This window comes from Phyllostomus discolor, chromosome 2 (genome assembly GCF_004126475.2).
Source record: "Phyllostomus discolor isolate MPI-MPIP mPhyDis1 chromosome 2, mPhyDis1.pri.v3, whole genome shotgun sequence".
In the NCBI taxonomy this organism is placed as follows: Eukaryota; Metazoa; Chordata; class Mammalia; order Chiroptera; family Phyllostomidae; genus Phyllostomus; species Phyllostomus discolor.
In genome coordinates this window covers 1,346,757-1,365,317 of record NC_040904.2, presented here as the reverse complement: position 1 = coordinate 1,365,317, position 18,561 = coordinate 1,346,757, and the positions used below count along the sequence as shown (strand labels likewise).

Here is an 18,561-nt window from a genome sequence, read left to right as displayed (position 1 = left end):
ACGGACCACAAACACGTGTCCCGCGGGCGGCCTCACAACACGGCACGTTCCAAGGCCGTGGCGCCTGCCTTTACTTCCGCCACGGGGACGGCGAGACCCTTTTGCTCCGTGGGTTCCAGGCAGAAGAGGCCGTGAGGGGCTCGGAACCCCGGTGGGAAAGGGGAGGGCGGCGGGGAGACAGCGACGGGAACACTTGCTTCTGTTCTAGGAGGAGACCCCGAGCCGCCGGAGGGGGGTCCTCATGCCCTCGCTCCCAGACCCAGCCCGCGCCCAAGCGTGACCCTGGCAGGCACGTTACCTGTGGAGAGCTGCGCGGGGAGGGGGTTCATCTCCTTGTCCACCATCTTCTGGTACAGAGCCCTCAGGCTGAAGGGCTCCACGGTGAAAGGCAGGGTCCCCGTCAGCATGGCGTACATGTTCACGCCTCTGGAAAGAGAGAGGCCGCAGCATGAGGAGACCGCCCAGTGAGGCCCCCAGGGTGTGTCTGTCCTGCCCTTTCTAGAACCCTCCGGAACCCATAGCACCCCCCCTCCCCCCGACACTGCCCAGGGGAAGGGCCGGGGTGGGGGTGAGGGTGAGGGTGTGGCTGTGGCAGCAGCGGCCTGGGCGCTGGGTGGCGGCAAGAAGAGGGGTCTGCAGGTCCCCGAGAGCTGCCCGAGGAGGGGCCCACCATGCCCCTCCCGTCTGCAAGGAAGTCCAGACCAACGCACTGGGAAAACACCGGGCGTGGTAGGGTCTCGAATAAACGTAGTTTGGTCGTTACTCGGTCATCGTCCAGGTGTGGTTTATGAGGTGGAGCGGGGGGGAGGGGCAGACCTGTGTGGGGCACACATCACGGCCCCGCCGGCGGGCCTGGTGACGGCTCTGCCGAGACACGAAGCCCCACCCAGCATTGGACCCTACTCTTACCCGGACCTCCGGCCGGGCCTGGGACCAGGGGAGCTCCTTGCGGGGCCGGGTGTCTCCCAGCCACTCCTGTTCGTTGGGCCCCTGTTTACTGAGACATTGTGCCCCCCCAGCCCGGCCCGGTCTCTCGGGCGTGGGGGGAACACCGCCCTCTGTGCGGGCTCCTCTGCTCCCCTCCAAAGCCAGCCGGGAAAACGGCAGCGTCTCCTCGGAGGGCGTCTGTTCTCCCGACGGCGGAGCCCGGCACCATCGCGACGAGACTTCCCGCTGGGCCAAGTGTCTGCCTGCCAAGAGGCCTCCAGCGTCCCAGAGCGCCCAGGGAGACGATGCTTCCAAAACCGGCCGTCGGATTTCCAGTCACAACAAGACCCGCCAGACGAGACGGGTTTCAGTGAACGAAGACCCTGGGGGCCCAGGCCGCCGAGGCGCGTCCGAATCGGAGCCCTCCCGCCTCCCGCCGGTGTGGCCACGCCCAGCCACGCCGCCTCCGTGACCGCAGACGCGGGCTGGGACACGCCCTGCACCATCGTCACTCGCAGCTGAGTCGGGAGACACACACACGCACACGCACACACACACGCACGCACGCACACACACGCACACACACGCACACACACAGCCACTGCACAGGTTCCAGCGGCTGGCTCTCTGCCCCGGGCAGGGTACAGCTGTCGGGTGGGGGGGACCAGACGAGGAGGCCCCGCCTTCTTGGACTCAGGTGGGGGGGGCAGGATCAACAAGGAAACAGACAGATGGGTGCGACCCTTCCGGGTGCTGACAGATGAGGAGGGGACAGGAAGATGCCAGACGGCCCTGTTTTGGGGACCTGGAAAGAGGGGTGACCCATGGTGAGGGAGGCAGACCGGGGAGCCGGGGACGGAGCCCGTCTGGGGGGTGGCATGGAGGACGAGGGCCGGCGACCCCCTAGGGCCCTGGGGCAGCGCTGCATTCTGGGTGTGCTGGGCCTAGACTCAGACAGCCTCGCTTTGGAGGGTTCTGGGAGATCAAGATGGGGAACGCTAGGAGGCCCCCCAGCTGTGTAATGTCTGCACCCAGAGGGGTCTTGGACACACTGACTAATGGAGGGAAACCCCTGAGCACCCCATAGTGCTGCTGTTGGGGACCATGAGCAGCCGCTGGCCCCGCTGTCTCCAGCCTCCAGTGCAGCGGCTCCATTCGGGGCGACCCCATGCGTGAGGGGGGCTTCCCATCACGGGGGGTGGGGGGCGACACCGGGTGATCCTGCCGGGCTCACCTGTGCTGCCTCTGTTGTGGCTCCAAGTCCGACCCTCACGCTGCCCAGGCGGGGACGTACCCAGCGCTGCCTCCCCAGGTAGGTGCACCCACCCCAGGCAGCGTCTCCGGAACCGAGGTGCCTGGGCACACCCCAGGGGCTCTCGGCTCCACCTCCCTCCCCTCCTTGGTAACTCGGGGAACAAAGCTTCAGGGACAAAGCCGCACCGGCCCCCCAGACGCCCGTGCAACCACGTGCACCCCCACATCACAGCCTGCTTCTTCCCATTTCACTGCCCACACCTTTTGCCCAAACATATCATGTCCCGGGCTAATGAGGGAGGGGAGGGGTCGCCTGTCAGTGAGGTCTGCCCGGGTGCTTCTCTCCGTGGGGAGGGACGGGGAGCCCCACGGAGGTTCCGCAGTGTGGTCCGTGGGCAGCACACCGGGAGCCTCTTGGGAACACGAGCCCCCGGGCCCACCTGGGCCCGCCGACGCCAGAGCTCGGGGCCGGGCTGAGAGCCCACTCACAGCCTGGCGAGAGCTTTGACCACACACCAGGGTTGAGCGCCACCGGGAGAGGGACGAGGGTGAGTGGTCCCAGGCCGCCCAGCCGGAGCCCGCGGCCCGGCAGCGAGGAACGCACCCAGGCTGCGCACAGCCCCCTGGCTCTGGCGGGCAGAGCCGGGGCGGGTGGCCACCTCGGCCCCTCGGGGCACCTGGGGGACCTTTCAGGCCTGTTTGTCGTTAACTCGTAAGTGGTTTTGGGTTCGTGTCTGCACAAAGCCGTAAATACAAGCAGTTTCATTTTATGTTGGTGAACATCAACTAAAACCTAAATAAAGATAACGAGGGAAGGAGAGGGGTTACCCAGAATGCTTTTCCCTTACAAGAAGGCGGCCGCACGCTGTTTGAGGAACACTGACCTATGACCTTTCTGTTCCTTTTCAGTGTGAGAGGCCGGCCCAGAAAGTCACAGAGGGGGAGGGAGTGCGCCCCTGGGCTTCGCAGGCTCAGGGAACAGAAGCAAGGGGGTCCTCGGGCCTGGGAGAGGGAGGGGTTGGGGTGACGCGGCCGGTGGGGGGTGGGGGGCGAAGCGGGGGGAGCCAGCACGGGCGTGCTCCGGAGTGGGTCCCCGACCTTCTCTGCACAGGGCCCCACAGAAGGGAGGCCTGCCCGGGGGTGTGCTTGGAGGGGCCAGGCCGTGGGCGCGATAATTTCTCGTTTTAATGCGAGCATTTCACCTAAGGGACCCCGAGGCGTGCCTGCGTGGGATGCTGTTATGTTACAAAACGGCACACTCATGGTTTTGTAATGAAAGGTTTTGTAGTCAAAGGGGAGTCCTTTGTGCCGGACCCCGCATTTCCATTTATCCTCAGGGGACACGGGGGTCCCCGCCACAGGCGCAGCACGCGGCAGGGACACTACGGAAGGTGGCCGTCACGTCACAGCAGGGACCTGGCAGGGCCACCTCCAAACCCTGCGGGAAAGTGTCCCCTCAGGGCGTCCTCGAGGCAGGACACTCTCGTCCCCCGTCACCCGCCAGCTGCAGAAGTGGACAGAAACCTCCATCGCCTGCCGGGCCCCTCCGTCCGGCGGGGACCACACATACAGGCAGCAGGTGCCTGTCCTAACGGCGCCAGAAGCGCTGTGGGCCAACCGGGACCCAGGCTGGTTTCCATGGTAACTCCCACTGGGAATTTGACCAAACGGACGCCAGGATTCCCTTCCCTGGGAGGAGTCTGTCACCAGGCAGAAGGGTCGCAAACCCCTAGGGAGCACCTGCCCCCTCGCTCCCGGGGCCTCTGGTCCACAAAACTCGGACAGTAGCCTCGCTCGCCGAAGACGACGCAGGGACAAGGCCGTGGGCAGCGCTCTGCGGGCAGGTGAGGGTCTGGTGAGCCCCTCGCACGGGTGGGCAGGCGGGCAGGGCCCCCAAACACTGCCCCCATGTGCCAGACGCAGCGGAAAGGACCTCGCGCCGACCCCTGGCTTCTGTGTGTGGTTCTTCGAGAAAGAAACTGCCTTGGAAAACCTTGAAACGACCCTGACCTGAAGCCGCGCCGAGTCCCCACGCCAGCGCTGGAGGGTGCGGGGGGGGGGGGGGGCAGCACCATGTCCCCACACCAGTGCTGGGGGGGGGGGGGCGCCGAGAGGGATGGGAGGAGCTCTGTCCGCATGGAAAGCCCCAGGCGACGTGACTGCCCCTTAACTCACCTGTTTTCAAAGGAGTCGTTTTCACGGATTTTAAGACTTTTCCCCCTTCCTTTCTTCCTCCCCCTCTGCTGCTTTAAATGCAGAAGCCAACCACAAACACAGTAGGTCTTAGATTTTGTAACTGAAAAGTCTCAGAAGCCAAAACCAGCTTCTCTCTTGAAAGCCAAAAGCCCTAAATGACCCAAAAGGAGGCCCAGGTGCCCCCTTTCCATCTCCTCCTCCTGCCACCCCTCGTTTTGAGGGGTCTGCACGTCCTGCCATGGGTCACCCTTTCACAGAAGCAGAGTCGGGCCCTGGACCAAGTGTCCCTCCTCTGTTACCAGCCAGGTCCGGATGGGCTCCTCTCGGCCGACTGGTCTACCCAAAAGACCGCCCTGGGGCAGAGTGCCCCATGAAGGGAAATAGATTCGGCAAGGCGGGGTGGGAGGGGGTCTGAGCGCCACCCCCACGAACACCGGGCCTCATGCAGACGCTTCACCCACCCAGGGCCCCCGAGACAGCCAAGAGCAGCTGTGGTTGAAAAAACGGATTCTCTGCCTTTCAGGGACAGAACTCTCAATTTCCCTCTTCCTTCCCCCGAGAGACACACCGATGTTCTCAACGAGCTCGATAATGTTCTGAAAATAAGGTTAATTTTGATTCTTTTCATTTAAAAGGTGTATCTGCATTAAAGTTTTTTAACTACCGTGTATGCCACTCCGAGGAGAAGTCGGTTAGCAATAAAAAGGTTCACTGCACCAGAGTGAGCATTTTTGTTTTTGAATCTGAACGCTCCACGCCGACTGGAGGTACAGGCCTAAATATTTCATGCATCTGGACGAGAGCAAGGAAGTGAACGATTTTAAAGGTGTTCGTGCGTGGTCCACATGTGAAAATAACGACCTTGGAAAACGGTGGAGCCCCCTCCCAAGGTGCAGGCACCGCCTTCCATTCCCCTGGGTCGTCCGGGGCCACGGCAGGAGGGGAGCCGGGGCCTCGGTCACGGGGAAGAGCCTCCTCTCCCCGGGACTAGCCGGCTCTGTCCCTCACTCAGGCTCAGGTCCCGGGAAAAGGCCGTCTGTCCGCCGAGGGCCCAGCCCTCGGGAGCGGGGCGCTGGCTTTCAGTTCAGGAAATGAGCTCTTCACTGTTGTTGTTTCCGAGCAGGAAAAGGGGGTGTGTGGTGACAACAGTGTCTGACCGGAGAGAGAACCGGCTCCGCGTCCCCCGTCTTCCCAGCAGCCTTTGACGTACATTACACTCTCGCCGGGTGTTCCGTGTCCGGCGCTGGCGACCGAGGCCAGGGCCCCACACAGAGACCGACCCCGTCTCAGACACAGCCTCCCAAAGCGCAGAAAATCAATCCCCGCCGCAGGCTCTGGAGCGTCCCGTTTTCACTGAGATTAAGAGCAGCGGTGGCCTTCCCGCCTTCGCCGGGAGGGCCCCTCCGCTCCTCCACCCGGCGAACTCCACCTGGACCCGCAGGTGCGGGCTGTGCTGGCCTCCGACACCCTCCCAACCCGACCCGGATGGCAGGCCTGGGTGTTCCCCGCGCTGTGCCCCCCAACTGCTCCGTGTGCTCACAGGGAGACGTGCGGGTAAGCCCATGGCCTCGGCGGTCCGGGCTGCCGCAACAAGTGCCTCGGGCAGGGTGGCTTCACCGACAGGCCTGTATCCCCTGCAGTGCCGGAGCCGGGCGTCCCAGGCTGGGGTGAGAGCTGGCCTCCTGGCTCACGGACTGTGTGACGGTGTCTCACGTGTCGTAGGGAGCGAGCTCTCATGCGGGCAGCCTCACCTAACCCAAGACACCCGCCAAGGCCCCACCTCCAAACACCGTCATGCTGGGGGTCAGGACCCCGCTCCATTAGGCTTCATCAAAGCGCTACACAGACCTGACCTGGGCCGAGCCTGCGACCTGGGCGCGGGTCATGCAGTGCCCCGCCCCCTCTGAGGAGTGTTCCGGGGGCGGCGGGCAGTCTGCCCCAGGGAGAGCTCCCTCACAGATGGACCCACACACGGAGCTTCGGGGCTGAGCAAAGGGAGCAGCTCCAGCTCAACTCCCCGCGGAGGGGCATGGGGACAGGGACCGGGGCACAGGGACTGGGAGCACCGGGACAGACCGGGCGCTGCCGTGTCTGGTCCACCCGGGCCTCCAGAGCCACGCCGCCACCACCGTCGGCTTAGGGCCGGCACCTGTGCAGCGCAGCACCGTCTAGCGAGGCCTCTCGAGTGTGTTACGTGGAGGCACCAGGCCCAGGAGCGGGGCCTGCTGGGCGCTCTGTGGACGGCCTTCTCGGCGTATCTGCTTCGTGGGGGGAAATGCCAGTAAACAGGACGTTAGCTAAGAAGCGTCCGGCGGCCCCCCGCTCAGCCCAAGCACATCGGCAGCTGGGGAGGAGGGAGGCGAGTCCCGGCCCCCTGGTCCCGGGCAGTGTCCAGCCTTCCTGCACCTGCATCCCCCCCTCCACGCCCCCACTGTTTCTGGGTGCGCGGTCTCTGCTCCCGGGTCACAGCGGGTGGCAACAGACCCGCCCCCAAAACGCAGAGGCAGGGGCGTCCGTGGTCACTGAAGGGGTCCCTTCCCCGTCCAAGGACTCGGCAGAGGGGCTGGGCCGGAAGCGGACCCTCGGGCAGCGCTGCCCCGTGTTCGGGGTGAGTGGCTCGCTCCCACCCACCGTGGCGGGAGGGGCCAGGAGCCCCGCTGGCTGCCCGGCCCAGGCCGCTCCCACAGCCGTGACAAGCCCGGGACTCCCCCCTCCTACCTCACCCCCAGGCCTGAGGATGCACTGGCCCCAGCAGGGACGGCTGGGGAGAGTCCCCTTCCACAGGCTGAGCCCCGTTGTCGTCACCATGACGACCGGTGACCACACCGTGTTACTGCTCAGTCCCCTCGAGAGCCAGACCCCAGGGGCAGCCCGGCACCTGCTTTCCAGGCCCCAGTCTCCGCTTCCCCTCAGTCACCATGTCCCCACCCCCTTCCCTGTCACCGCACATGCACGACACCCCTGAGTCTCCTGGTCTCTCAGGCTCCCCACTCTCCACCGCCTTATTTCCTCATTTTTTGGTGCAAAATCTGTCCCTTTCAGAGCTTCCCATTCAGCATAAATGGGTGCGCTGTTAAGGGAAGAATATTCACATTCATCCAGTCCGCGAGCACGGGCCGAGGGCAGCCACGTGCCCCACACTTGCAGGAGGGCACGAGCGCCAGAGGGAACCAAGAAGGCATCTCACTTCCTGTCCCGGCGCTGCTGGGGTGGTGGCCGCCGGGGCTGGGTCGGGGGGACGAGGAGGCCCCCCGGTGCCCGTCTGGAGTCTGTGACCCGCAGCTCCGCCGGGTCACCATGGCCCCCCACAGCCGCTCCCTACCAGCATCCCCACGGGTCACCGGCGGCCCAGCCACACCTCCCGTGGGGGGCGGCGGGGGGGCAGGGCTGGCCCGGGCAGGGCGAGGGGCACGAGGCTGACTGCTGTGTCCGTCTCCAGATGCCCAGCCCCTGCCCCTCTGTCTGTGTCCTGGGGTCGGCAATGGGCGCGGGGTCCTGGCTAATGTGCCCCCTGCTGACGGGCTGGACTTTCCGGGGTTGGGGGGAGGTTCGGGGAATTCTGTGGCCCCCAGACCCGACTCTCACGTCCATGTCCTCTCTCCCCGACGTCCACCGGAACCACAGGGCTCCCCCAACTCGTGGAGCCCTGCGCCAGCCACGCACCTCAGTCGCATCCTCTGTCAACCGCAGCTCCAACCCTGTCCTTCTGCTTGCCCGGGCCACAGGCCTGTCCCCGCTCCTCTGTGTCTCCCTCCTCCCCACCTCCCTCCCTGCCTGTCTTCTTCCCTCCCTCCCTCCCTCTCCGGCCCAGGCTCTGTGCCAGGGGCCAGAGAATCCCCGGAACGACCTGGGTGGTCCCTGCCCCTCGACCTGCAGCTGGAGGGGTTCCAGCAGGTGAGCAGTGACTCCGTGACCACAGGTGAGGGCCAGGAGGGCAGTGATCAGGGACGTGAGGAGACCAGGGAGGCCGCCAAGCCAGCCTGCGGGAGGCAGGAGGGCCCAGGGCAACCGGCCCCCACGAAACCCCGGGGAAAGGGAGCACCTCTGGCCGGAGGACTGTGCGGAGGAAGGGGGCGGGAGACCAGAGTCTGCTGGAACACGGTGGTGGGTGGGGACGGGGACAGTGGCCTCCGACAAGCCCCGCGGCCCGAGCAAGGGTGCACACACCACGGTCAAGACTCGGTCCTCCATCTGGAGACCCTGGAGACCGCCAGCTGCCCCCTCCACGGCCCCATGACCTTGAGACACTTCATCAGTCCCTCTCGCGATCGGTGTTTTCCTCCGAGAAGCGGGGCTGACGGGGAGCCCAGCCTCCCCGGGTCGCCGTGGAGAGTAAACAACACAGGGCCTGCCAGACGCCAGGCCTCGGCGAGCTCCGGCTTTCCCGCAGCCCGGACACAGTGTGGCGACGTGAGAGATGCCGGGGAGCTCTAGGAATGTTCTGGAACAGCTCACCCTGGTTCCCATCAGCCCCTTTCTCATCTCCAGCCTCCGCACCGTCAGCAGCAGCCCCCTGTCTGTCCGAAGCCACTTCCCCAGAGCCAGGGGTCTACTCCCCGGGCCACCGACATGTGAAGCCGGGGGTACTGTGAGGGACCTGGGTCCCGGGACCAGGGCCCCAGTGGGCCCTCCCCCGTGGTGGACACTTGGTCGGCTGGCCAGTCGGAGGTCCCCCCTCAGGCAGCGCCGGGGAGTCAGACACAGAGGGACCGACGGGCGAGGATGTGCTGCACTCTGAGGCGCCAGAGGGACGCGAGAGGGTAAGGAGACAGAGCGGGAACTGGGGGGGGGGGGGGGGTAACCGTGTGACGGGGATGCAGAGACGGCCCCCGCAGGACGGCCCTGGGGGAAAACTGGAATGGGGGGCTGGACAGGCCATGTGGAGAGCTGGGGTGTCCTGCAGGGCCAGGGAGCAGGTGTGCAGAGCCCGGTGACGGGGCGACGGGACGGAGGCCAGCGCAGCTGTGGGCCGTGAGCGCTGTGCGGGGTGGGGGGCGGGGCGGGCGCCGGGCCAGAAGAGCCCTGCCGGGAGCGTGCGTGGCCCCGGGCCCCGTCACCGGCACCGGGCTGAGTGTGGGCGGGTGCTGGTGGGAGAACCATGGGGGGATGTTAAGCAGCAGAAAGACGAGAGTTCCGAGAGTGCGGGGCGTGTGCTCTTGCCTCCGCGGCACCTGGACGGGGTTTCGGGAACGGCCTCTCCGGCAGTGTGGGGGGGGGGGGGCCCGAAGGAAGAGGGGGGAGGCGGGGCCCCGGAGAATCAATCACTCAGCACCCATGCCAGCCCCTCCCACCTAAAACCTCCCCAGCACATACCCCAGCGCCACCACTGGAGGGAGGGGCGGCCGAGCCCCCAGGTGGGGGTGGGGGGGCCGGGGGGGGGGGTGTCCTGTTTCACAAGCTCAGCAACTCACATGGACCAGACGTCGATTTTGGGGCCGTACTTCTTCCTGGCCAGCAGCTCGGGCGCGGCGTAGGCGGGGCTGCCGCACTGCGTGCTGAACGGGTCGGAGTGGCCCAGGATCCCCGCACAGTTGCTCAGCCCGAAGTCTGCAAAGAGGGGGACAGACAGCGCCTCGAGTTAGCACGCAGTGGGCTCAGGGAGGGAGGGGGAGGGCGGCAGGAAAGGAAACCTTCTCCGGCTCACGCCTCGCAAGCGTCCAAAAGGAAGCCGGGCAGCGGCGGCCAGCACCGACCTCTGGACTCGAGTGTCCAGCTGGCTGCGCCGGAGACATCTCCTCTCGGGCCTCCCTACGAAACCCCTACAGCTCGAGCTCAAAGAACGCGGAACCGAAACGCATTTCTAGCGAGTCTCAGAACGAGTCACCCATCCAGGAAAGGGAGCCGCTCTGCCTTCTAGGACGGAGGAGGAAGCGAGGCCACGCGGGGGCCCCGGAGTCCCGCTCCCTGTTTCCCCCACCCTCCCTGTGGCCCCTGGGGAGCGGCGGGAGGAGGACTGAGTTTCTCCGGCCGGTGTCGGCGTCGCCCCGAGTGACACGCGACCCCACCACGTGGAGACGACTACTCCGGCCGAGTGTTTTCACTTCCAGCGAGTCTCCCGACAACGCTCCCGACGCAGGCGGGGACAGATGGTGCCCCGCACGGCGGAACGCCACTCGCCCGGTGACGCAGACAGCGCCGATGCCGGCTGCAAAAGTAACGCCGGGGGAGAGCGGCGAGGACCAGACGGAGGCCCCTCACGGCGCCCCTTTGCTCCTGCACCAGCAGTGAGGCACCGGGGAGAGGCGAGAGGAGGACCCCACCCAGAGCGCCCTCGGCCCTTGTGCCTTTGGGGCCCCATCTGCCTCTGACCGTGAAGGCCGGGGACCAGGGAGCGGTGAGTGTCCCGCCCTCATCTGACGGCCGCCCTGGGTCTTTGCTGAGCTCAGAACCTGGACTCAGTTCCTCCTCCATCGTCGACAGGAACTCGGCGGGTCTCGCCCCCACACGGAGGACCGCCCGCCCGCAGGGCTCGGGCGGGAGGGGCTGGGGTCAGGGGCCGACCAGCTGCAGGGCTGGAACGAGACCCTCGCACCTTCTCGCCGGGCGGCACGTACATACGTCTGTCGCCACTGCTGCGTTCTCTCCCGGCCTCTAACACGTCTCCACCCACCACGAGCGTGACCTCGGGGCACGCTCCGGAAAGGAGACACGTGGGTGAGTCCATGAGGCTGCCACCCGCCGTGCGTCCAGACGCTTCGGTGCCGCTCCCGGGGCTCAGAGCGGTGAGACGCACGGTGGAGGCGGCTTTCCAAACCCCGTCTGGGCAGGGCCCCGAAAACTCCCCGGGGCCCTCAGTGCCGCCTCCCCCTCGGGGCTGCAGACGAAGCCCCAGAACCCACGAGGGGCCGGCAAGCCCTCTGCCGACCCGTGCGTGCGTCCACACGCCGAACCCGGCTTCTGTTTGCTCAGGATTCCCTCTGGATTCTCGCAGCCTCGCTCCCCCTCTCGCCCTCGGCTCCCCGCCCCTCCAGCCGTACCGGCACCCAGCCTGCACCTGCGCCCCAGGAGGTCCTCGGGGCGGCTCTCACTCCCGGCGGGGCGGGGTCCCTGCTCAAAGGGATCTCAGGGCCCGGGTCACGGAGGCGAAGGCAAGGCGGGGGGCGTGGCTACTCTTGTAAGAAGGAAACTCCTGCCGAGCTTTGCTCTGGACGCCGCAGGAATGCTCTCAGTTTGAACACCGACCTGAAGGAACTTTAACGGAACGACGGAGGCTGGAGGGCGCCCGCTCTGGGGAAGGGCAGCCCCGGGAGTCAGGGCCACCTCCGGCCTGGGCAGTGTTCCCGGGGGACGGGGGGGGGGTCGTTTTCCTGGGCTGCCCGTCTCCTGGGGCCCCAGCTAACACAGCTCTTGGCTTCTGAGATCAAAGCAAGAGCCCAGCCTCTGTCCCTCACCTCCCCGGGGGTTCCTCGGGATCACTGCACGGAGCGCCCCCACTCGGTGCACGCCCCCTGCGTGGTCTGCCGAGACCTGCCTGACAGCAGACAGGGCCGCCCGAGAGATGAGAGGCGCCGCGGTTCCCAGGCGGGCGAGCGTGGGAACACAGTCCTGCCTTATCTCGGCACAGTTTCAGGAAGATAAACTCTCGCAGGGCCAGGGCGCGGCGGAGATAAAAGCTGCGGTGTAAGCGGCTGATGCTGATCTAGTGGGAAGGGTTTCACTCCAGATATCTCATAGAGAAATACGCCGTGCGTGCCCCGTTCACCACGGTAATTATTCACGTGTCAGGGAGGCGCCCACAATCGGGATGTGATGCAGGAGAGCAGCTCCCAGCAAGGTCCCGGGTGGGCGTCCAGCGGAGCGGGGGGTGCCTAGGTCGGCTGTCCCGAGGCCTTCTGAACGCTGCCAGGGGGTCTCCAAGAGCTCCCAGGAGAGCCGCTGTGGGAATCCCAGGTGCAGCGGCGCCATCCCGGGTCGCACGCGGAGGCCGCACTCCACGCAGCAGTCAGACGCCAGGCCGCTTTGTCGCGGAAGGAAACAATCATGACGGCGAAACCAAGTCTCACCCCCGGTGAGCGCCGGTTTATGTGAAGCAGGGCTTCGGTGAGTCTGTTTAAATCAAACATTTCGAAGAAAGAGAAGCTGTGAAGGAGCGGTAATTGCCACACTCGACCTCTGGAAAACGACGGGGTGCAGTTCCTCAGAAGGAAAGGTTCCAAGGGCTTCCGAGCTGCAGAGAGACGTGACCCAGACCGCCCCACCCGGGGCAGAGACACCCAAGGCCCCGGGCACGGCTCCCCTCCTGCCCGTCCCACCGAGTGAGAAAGAGGAGGAAATGCAGACTCTGCCAGTGAACCGCCTGGGGCGGAGCGGCTCCTTCCACTGCGGAGAGCTGGGCCCTCCGTGTCCCCGGCTCCCGGAGTCGTCAGAGGCAGGGCCGGTGCTCAGACCTGGGGCAGCCAGTTCCCGGCAGCGCCCCTGGGGCCCGAGGCTGGGCCGCCCCGCCGAGGGGCGATGGCGACCAAACAGCAAGGGTCCCAGTCTGTGGCTGTCTGACCACACCTGAGACTGACGTGGAATGACAGTAACGAAACTGCACCTGAGCAAATATTCGAAAAAAAGAAAGAAACCGAAAGCATGACCCATAAAAGGGGAACGCCCGGCTCCTGGCGTCCGGAGGGCCACCGCCCCACGCACACCGCGGGCAGCAAGTGGGGCTCGGGCCCAGGTCCCCCGGTCCTTGGTCTTCTGTGACAGGTGGGTCACGTGGCCGGTCCGTGAGCACGGAGAAGGGCGTCCACGCTTACAGTCATCGGTTCCTCCAGAACCTTCCGAGCAGCGCTGCGCACCCCCGTTCACCCTACAGCGCCCGCCTGCCGGTCTGGCTCTCCAGATGCTGGTCCAGGGCTCTCGCAGGGGTGGGGGCGGGAGGGGAGGCCGAGGGGAGCAGAGGAGACAGTCTCTGCCCCAAGGCCCCAGGCTGGGGACCGCCCGGGGACCGCTCGGGGTCCGCACTCGGCCGAGCGCCGGCCTCGGGCTCGACCGGACGGGAACGCATGCCCAGCCTTCCTGCAGCCTGTCCACCCACAGTCTCTGCTGCCAGAGGGGACCGCGGCCCCTGTCACCCCCATGTTTTCTGAAAGCCGGTTACCGGTCAGCCTGCTAGGGCCCCCCCCAACCACCTCCTGTCTCCACGTCTCAGCCCCACCAGGTCGAGCCTCAGTTTCCTGCTGCAGATCTGGAACCAGGACCGACAGCCCGCAGGCGTCGGGCCCTCAGCCTGGTTTACAGCAGCTGGAGTCAGCCCTCGGGACAACGTGCAAGGGTCGAACAACCTGATACAGAGAAAAGTCTCTGAATTGTTCAAGCCTCTTCTAAGGATACATTCTTTAAAATCTTTGGGGGAGCCCTGGCTGGTGTAGCTCAGTGGATTGAGAGCCAGCCTGTGAATCAAAGGGTTGCCAGTTCGAGTCCCAGTCAGGGCACATGCCTGGATTGCGGCCCAGGTCCCCAGCGGGGGGCGCACAAGAGGCAACCACACACTGATGTTTCCCTCTCTTTCTCCCTCCCTTCCCCTCTCTCTAAATAAAATCTCTAAAAACAAAACCAAATCTTTCAGGGGAAAAAGTTGGCTTCCTCTTCATCGCCAATCGTCTAATAATGGGAGTGTCCACTGCCGCCTGTCCCTGGGGCTTCACGGCCCGGCCGCGGGCCTGCGGCCCCCGCAGCCCTGCCTGCCGCTGGGCTGGGAGCCGACTGCGGTTCCAGAGAATCTGATCTCTCATTCGAAGGACGGGTTTCGGAGTCTTGAAATGGGCTCCGGTGTCTGCCAGACACAATTTCCTTCTTGAGCACAACAGCTGAATTCGCCAAGCCCTGCTGGTCCTCCTCTCTTCCCCCAGTAGAAGGCCTTTCTCAGGCCACTGGGGGCGGGGGAGGGACTCCCTGCCCTTGGGGTGGAGAAAGAAAGGAACGAGCCACCCGGCAGCCGGAGTGGAAGGGGCACCCGAGCCTGGGCCGAGAGTCGCCATGTGGGCGAACAGAGACGGGGTCTGCTGGAAGGGCGTGCGTGGGCCAGCCGGCTCACGGACCCTGACCTGCGCCCCGGGTCCGACCCGCTCCCTCCCAGAACCGCCTTCTGGTCACCACAGGCCTCACTGGGGCCCTTGGGGGGTCTCCCTGCGGAGCCACCCTGTGCTGTGGGGCCAGGGGGACCGGACCCAACAGACAAGGACACCACGTGCCTCCGGTTCCGGTCCCCAGCGCGCACCGAGAAGTGAGACACGGCGGAGCCACGGCAGCACCTCCGAACCGGACGACGGCCGCTGTTTTTAATAGGGTTTCCAGTTAATCCAAATTAAAAAAAAAAAAAAAAACGTATAAAAGCTCAGATCCATCTTGAGTCTTGAGTTGGGAAGAACCTGAAGCCTGAACAGCCCGAATATTTATGGATTTCGGGCTGTGAAGTCCGTGTTCCAGTCGCTTCACAGCACCTCACCTTCCCACTTAGGCTTAAATTGTGTTTTAAGTTGAATTTCACTTTCAAAACCGTGACTACACATTGGCGGTAAAGGACGTCCCCTAGCAATACCGTCTGGGGACTGGAAACAGGCCGGGAACAATTCTCTAAGCCGGTTATCCGGGAACAAAGGAGAGACGAGGACCAGAACAACACTTAAAGGATAATCTTCTTTAAGGAGAAAAAAAAGTCATACCAATCAGCTTGATGTTGTTGTCCTCGTCCAGCAGCAGATTTTCTATCTTCAAGTCCCTGAAACACACAAAACCGCACAGAGCGTCAGGGGGGCGTCCGGGCCACGACGTGACATTTCCCTTCTGCGGGGAAACAGAGGGTCCGAGAGCCCCTCTGACGCCGCCCACCGAGCCTTCCGCCAGAACGCCACCGTCCGACAGTACGCATTTACGGGACACAGTAAACATTTACAGGACGTGACAGAGGTGGCTGCTAGAGGGTTTCAGAGAGGACAAGGTGCGCTGAACACAGAAGGTTCTGGAAGAAGCAGGACGGATGCCGAAACCAAGGCGTGAACAGAACCATCGGCGGCAACAGCGCAGCCGCGCGCTGGGGAGACGCCGGGCGACCCCCGCCAGGGGGGCGGCCACAGACTCGGGAAGCAGTTTTAACAGAACCAGGCACCGGAAAACTCCGCCAGTCCTACAGCCTCTCCGCCTGGAGGCCAAACGGGCAGCTGGTGGCGAGTTCATCTTTCCGCCGGGCAGGTGCCGAGGGGGGCAGAAACACGGGGCCCTCGGACGCTAGGGCCCTGACCCCTGGTGCTACACGGGAGTGCGGGCTCACCTCACAGGACCGCCGTGCGCAGACGGAACGAAGACCACTCCCCGGAGGACGGGAGCCCCTGATTAACGGGCACAGGGGGGGCACGGGGGCCGTGGGAAGGAGGAAGGGCCCCTAGAGTCTGCGCTGAGGACCGGGGCTCCCGGGGGGCAGGAGCGGGCCTGCCCCCTCACCTCGGCATGGCCAGGGGCTCACGGAGTCCCGGGGAACCTCCGCCAGCAAAGAGACCGCCTGGGGTGTTCGGAGGGGGGAGAATGAGGGCAGGAGCAGACACTCGGTCATTGAAACCATCCAGGCCGACGACTCCCAGCATCTCAAACGGCAGCCTACCGACCCGGACGCCTGAGACCGTCACGTACGGAGGAGCGTCCCTCCCTCCCGCACACGGTCAGGACGCTCTGCCCACCGGTGTTTCCAGACACAGCGTCCCTGGTCCGGCTCCTACTTTCCCACCTGGGGACAGGGACGCGGGCGGAAGAGTCGTGTTTCCCTCCTGATCTCTCTTGTGAGAACAAGAAGAGTGCGATCGTGAAGAGTGCGATAGTGATACACGAACACGGGGACGGGTGACACCACGCCAGAGTCCTGAGACGTGAGGGGACGGGGGCAGGCCCGCGGCACCGGGACGGGGCCCGTGTCCCGGGGACAGTCGCTCACACCCCCACCCGGCACCGCCCGCCCACCCGTTTCCAGGAGAATCTGGTCTCGGTCCCAGTGTTTCCATGCCGCCAGCAGATGCACAACCAAGACGGTTACCGTCACTTGCACCGAGTGCGTTAGCCTGCAGGTGCAGGCTTCCTGCTTTCAGGTGGGTCGCGGCTCAGCCTCGAAGGGACGTGCGCCCGCCCGGGAGAGCACGGACAGGACAGCGAGGAGGAGAGACGGCTGTGTGGGGCCGCCCGCTCGCCTGGGGACCACGAGGGCAGCGGGCTGAGATGGGAGAGGAGTAAGGAGTCAGGCACCGAGAAAAGGTGAGCTCTCACGAGCGTCCGACGGATTTCAAAGCTGCACGGTGGCTGTAGCCTTGGGGCCGGACACGCAGATAGGAAGGGAGCGGCGTTGGGACGCACGGCTGCAGCACGGACGTGGCTCCTCCCGGACCCCAGCGCACACGCGAGGGGGGAGAGGGGCGGCACGTCTTCACGCCAACCCCGACGAAACAGCACACAGAGTCCGTTAGGGCCATCACGGCCCTTTGAAGGCACTGCATGTGTCCCCATGCGGGTGACCCCCCAGGTAAGGGGGTCCTCCCCGTTTTTCCAATGGGACAGGCAAAAGTACTTGGAAAACACAAATATATAATTTTTTAAAAATGCAATGAAAGTATCCAATGACTGCGTGTGCTCTTTACCACGGAGCCGTGCCATCCTGTTTAAGAGCATACACGCCGACATCAATGTCATTGGTTTTAGAAACGTCATTCCCACACCCTCAGCTCTTATGACAGGAATCACTGACACCCGTCCCGAGCGGCACCGGGACCACTGAGACACGGGACGTGACGTTGACGTTGACCGGGTGTGGGCGACAGAGCGCTGTGTGAATCTCCGTAGGATGTGACTGCCGGAACTCTCAAACTAAGCCATTTAAAGAGTAAGCACCCATTTAAAATCTTTATGAGGGAACTACTCAGAGATGGTTTCAGGGTGGTCTCACAAACCCTTGCCACAGGGGGGACCTCTGGGAGCTACGACAAAACCGCGATAAAAGGTCTTCCCCCGCTTTCTGCCGGTTCCCTTGGGGGGCGCCCAGAAGCACCCTGAGTGGTCAGTGAGTCCAGCAAGCAGGCTGCATCTTCTCCGGCTGGTGTGTGTGTTGCCGGAGATGAAAGCCCTGAGACTGCACCCCGTCCAGCAGGACACTTGGCAAGGACTCGGGGAGGTACGTCCTCCCTTCTGAAGACCCTCAGGACACACGGCTGCCCTGACCTTCTGTTCACGTGTGTGCAGCGTTCCCGGCCCACACGTGCGCTCGCCAGCCGGGGTCCCGGAACACCGGTCACAAAGCCGCGGCACTGTTCAAATCTAAAGGAAGGCTGCAGCTTGCTCCCGGCAAATTGAACCTCTTTCTCCAGCAAGAATGGAAGCCACACTAAGACATCAAAGGGGGAATTTAGTTTAGAACAAACACCGCGGAGAGCAACAGCTTTAAAGAATGAGGCCAGAAAAGGCGACCGCCGGGGAGAGTGGCACGAGCTGGGGAAGGAGCTGGGGCTGCGCGGGCCTGGGAGCAACCGCCGTGCAGAGAGGAAGGGCCAAGACGGAACACGGGAAGGAAGAGAAAAGGCCGGAGGGGGAAGCCGGGGGAACGGGAGGAGGCACAAACATGTAATTATTCGGCAAACCAAGAAAAATGAAATCCTTTGAAGCCACTCTCTTCCCACGCAGGGCCTCCCACGGGGACGTGCCCCAGCCCCGAGCAAACCCGGTTCGGGGCCCACTTGTCACCTCTCCGTGGGGGTTCCTCTAGGGAACCGCACCGCCCGCTCACTGCCGGTTACGGGCGCGGGCAGCCACGCCGGCCTCCGTCCGGATGGGCACACCGACTGCCTGAGGCAGCGGAAGGGTCCCCCTGGGCCGGCTTCGCCCGTGTCCGCCTCCCGCCCGGCTTCCGAAAGGCAGCCAGAAGGAAGGGGGAAGACGCTAACCTTCTGCCCCTTTAGGAAAACAGGCTCTAAAGTCCTGTTTTTAAACGCAGCTTTCCCGCAGGCATTTACCGCCGTGCGTTCGCCAGGCAGGGACGCCGATGTTTACAGCGGCCGCGTGCCGTCGCCGAAACCGGGAGGCACCGGGTGCCTCCAGTGGGTGAGGGACAGGTGGACTGGGGGGGCGTCGGACAGCAGAGGGTCACTGCTACTCCGTGAGCAGAAGGAACGAGCTCTCGGGTCCTAGAAAGACCCGGAGGAACCTTCTGCACGTGTGTCTAAGGGG

The 18,561-nt window shown here is 64.6% G+C and overlaps 1 protein-coding gene across 2 annotated transcripts in view; it reads right to left on the bottom strand.

Annotated features, from left to right (window-relative positions):
- The window catches only part of HUNK (hormonally up-regulated Neu-associated kinase), a 58,178-nt gene that overhangs the window by 15,712 nt on the left and 23,905 nt on the right, over positions 1–18,561 (bottom strand). For both annotated transcript variants that reach the window (XM_028503943.2, XM_036017401.1), the window contains 3 exons: positions 15,030–15,085; positions 9,789–9,924; positions 299–426 (listed from right to left, as the gene is read on the bottom strand). In XM_028503943.2, coding sequence (XP_028359744.1) covers positions 299–426; positions 9,789–9,924; positions 15,030–15,085 — 320 coding nt within the window. The remainder of the gene's footprint in view (positions 1–298; positions 427–9,788; positions 9,925–15,029; positions 15,086–18,561) is intronic.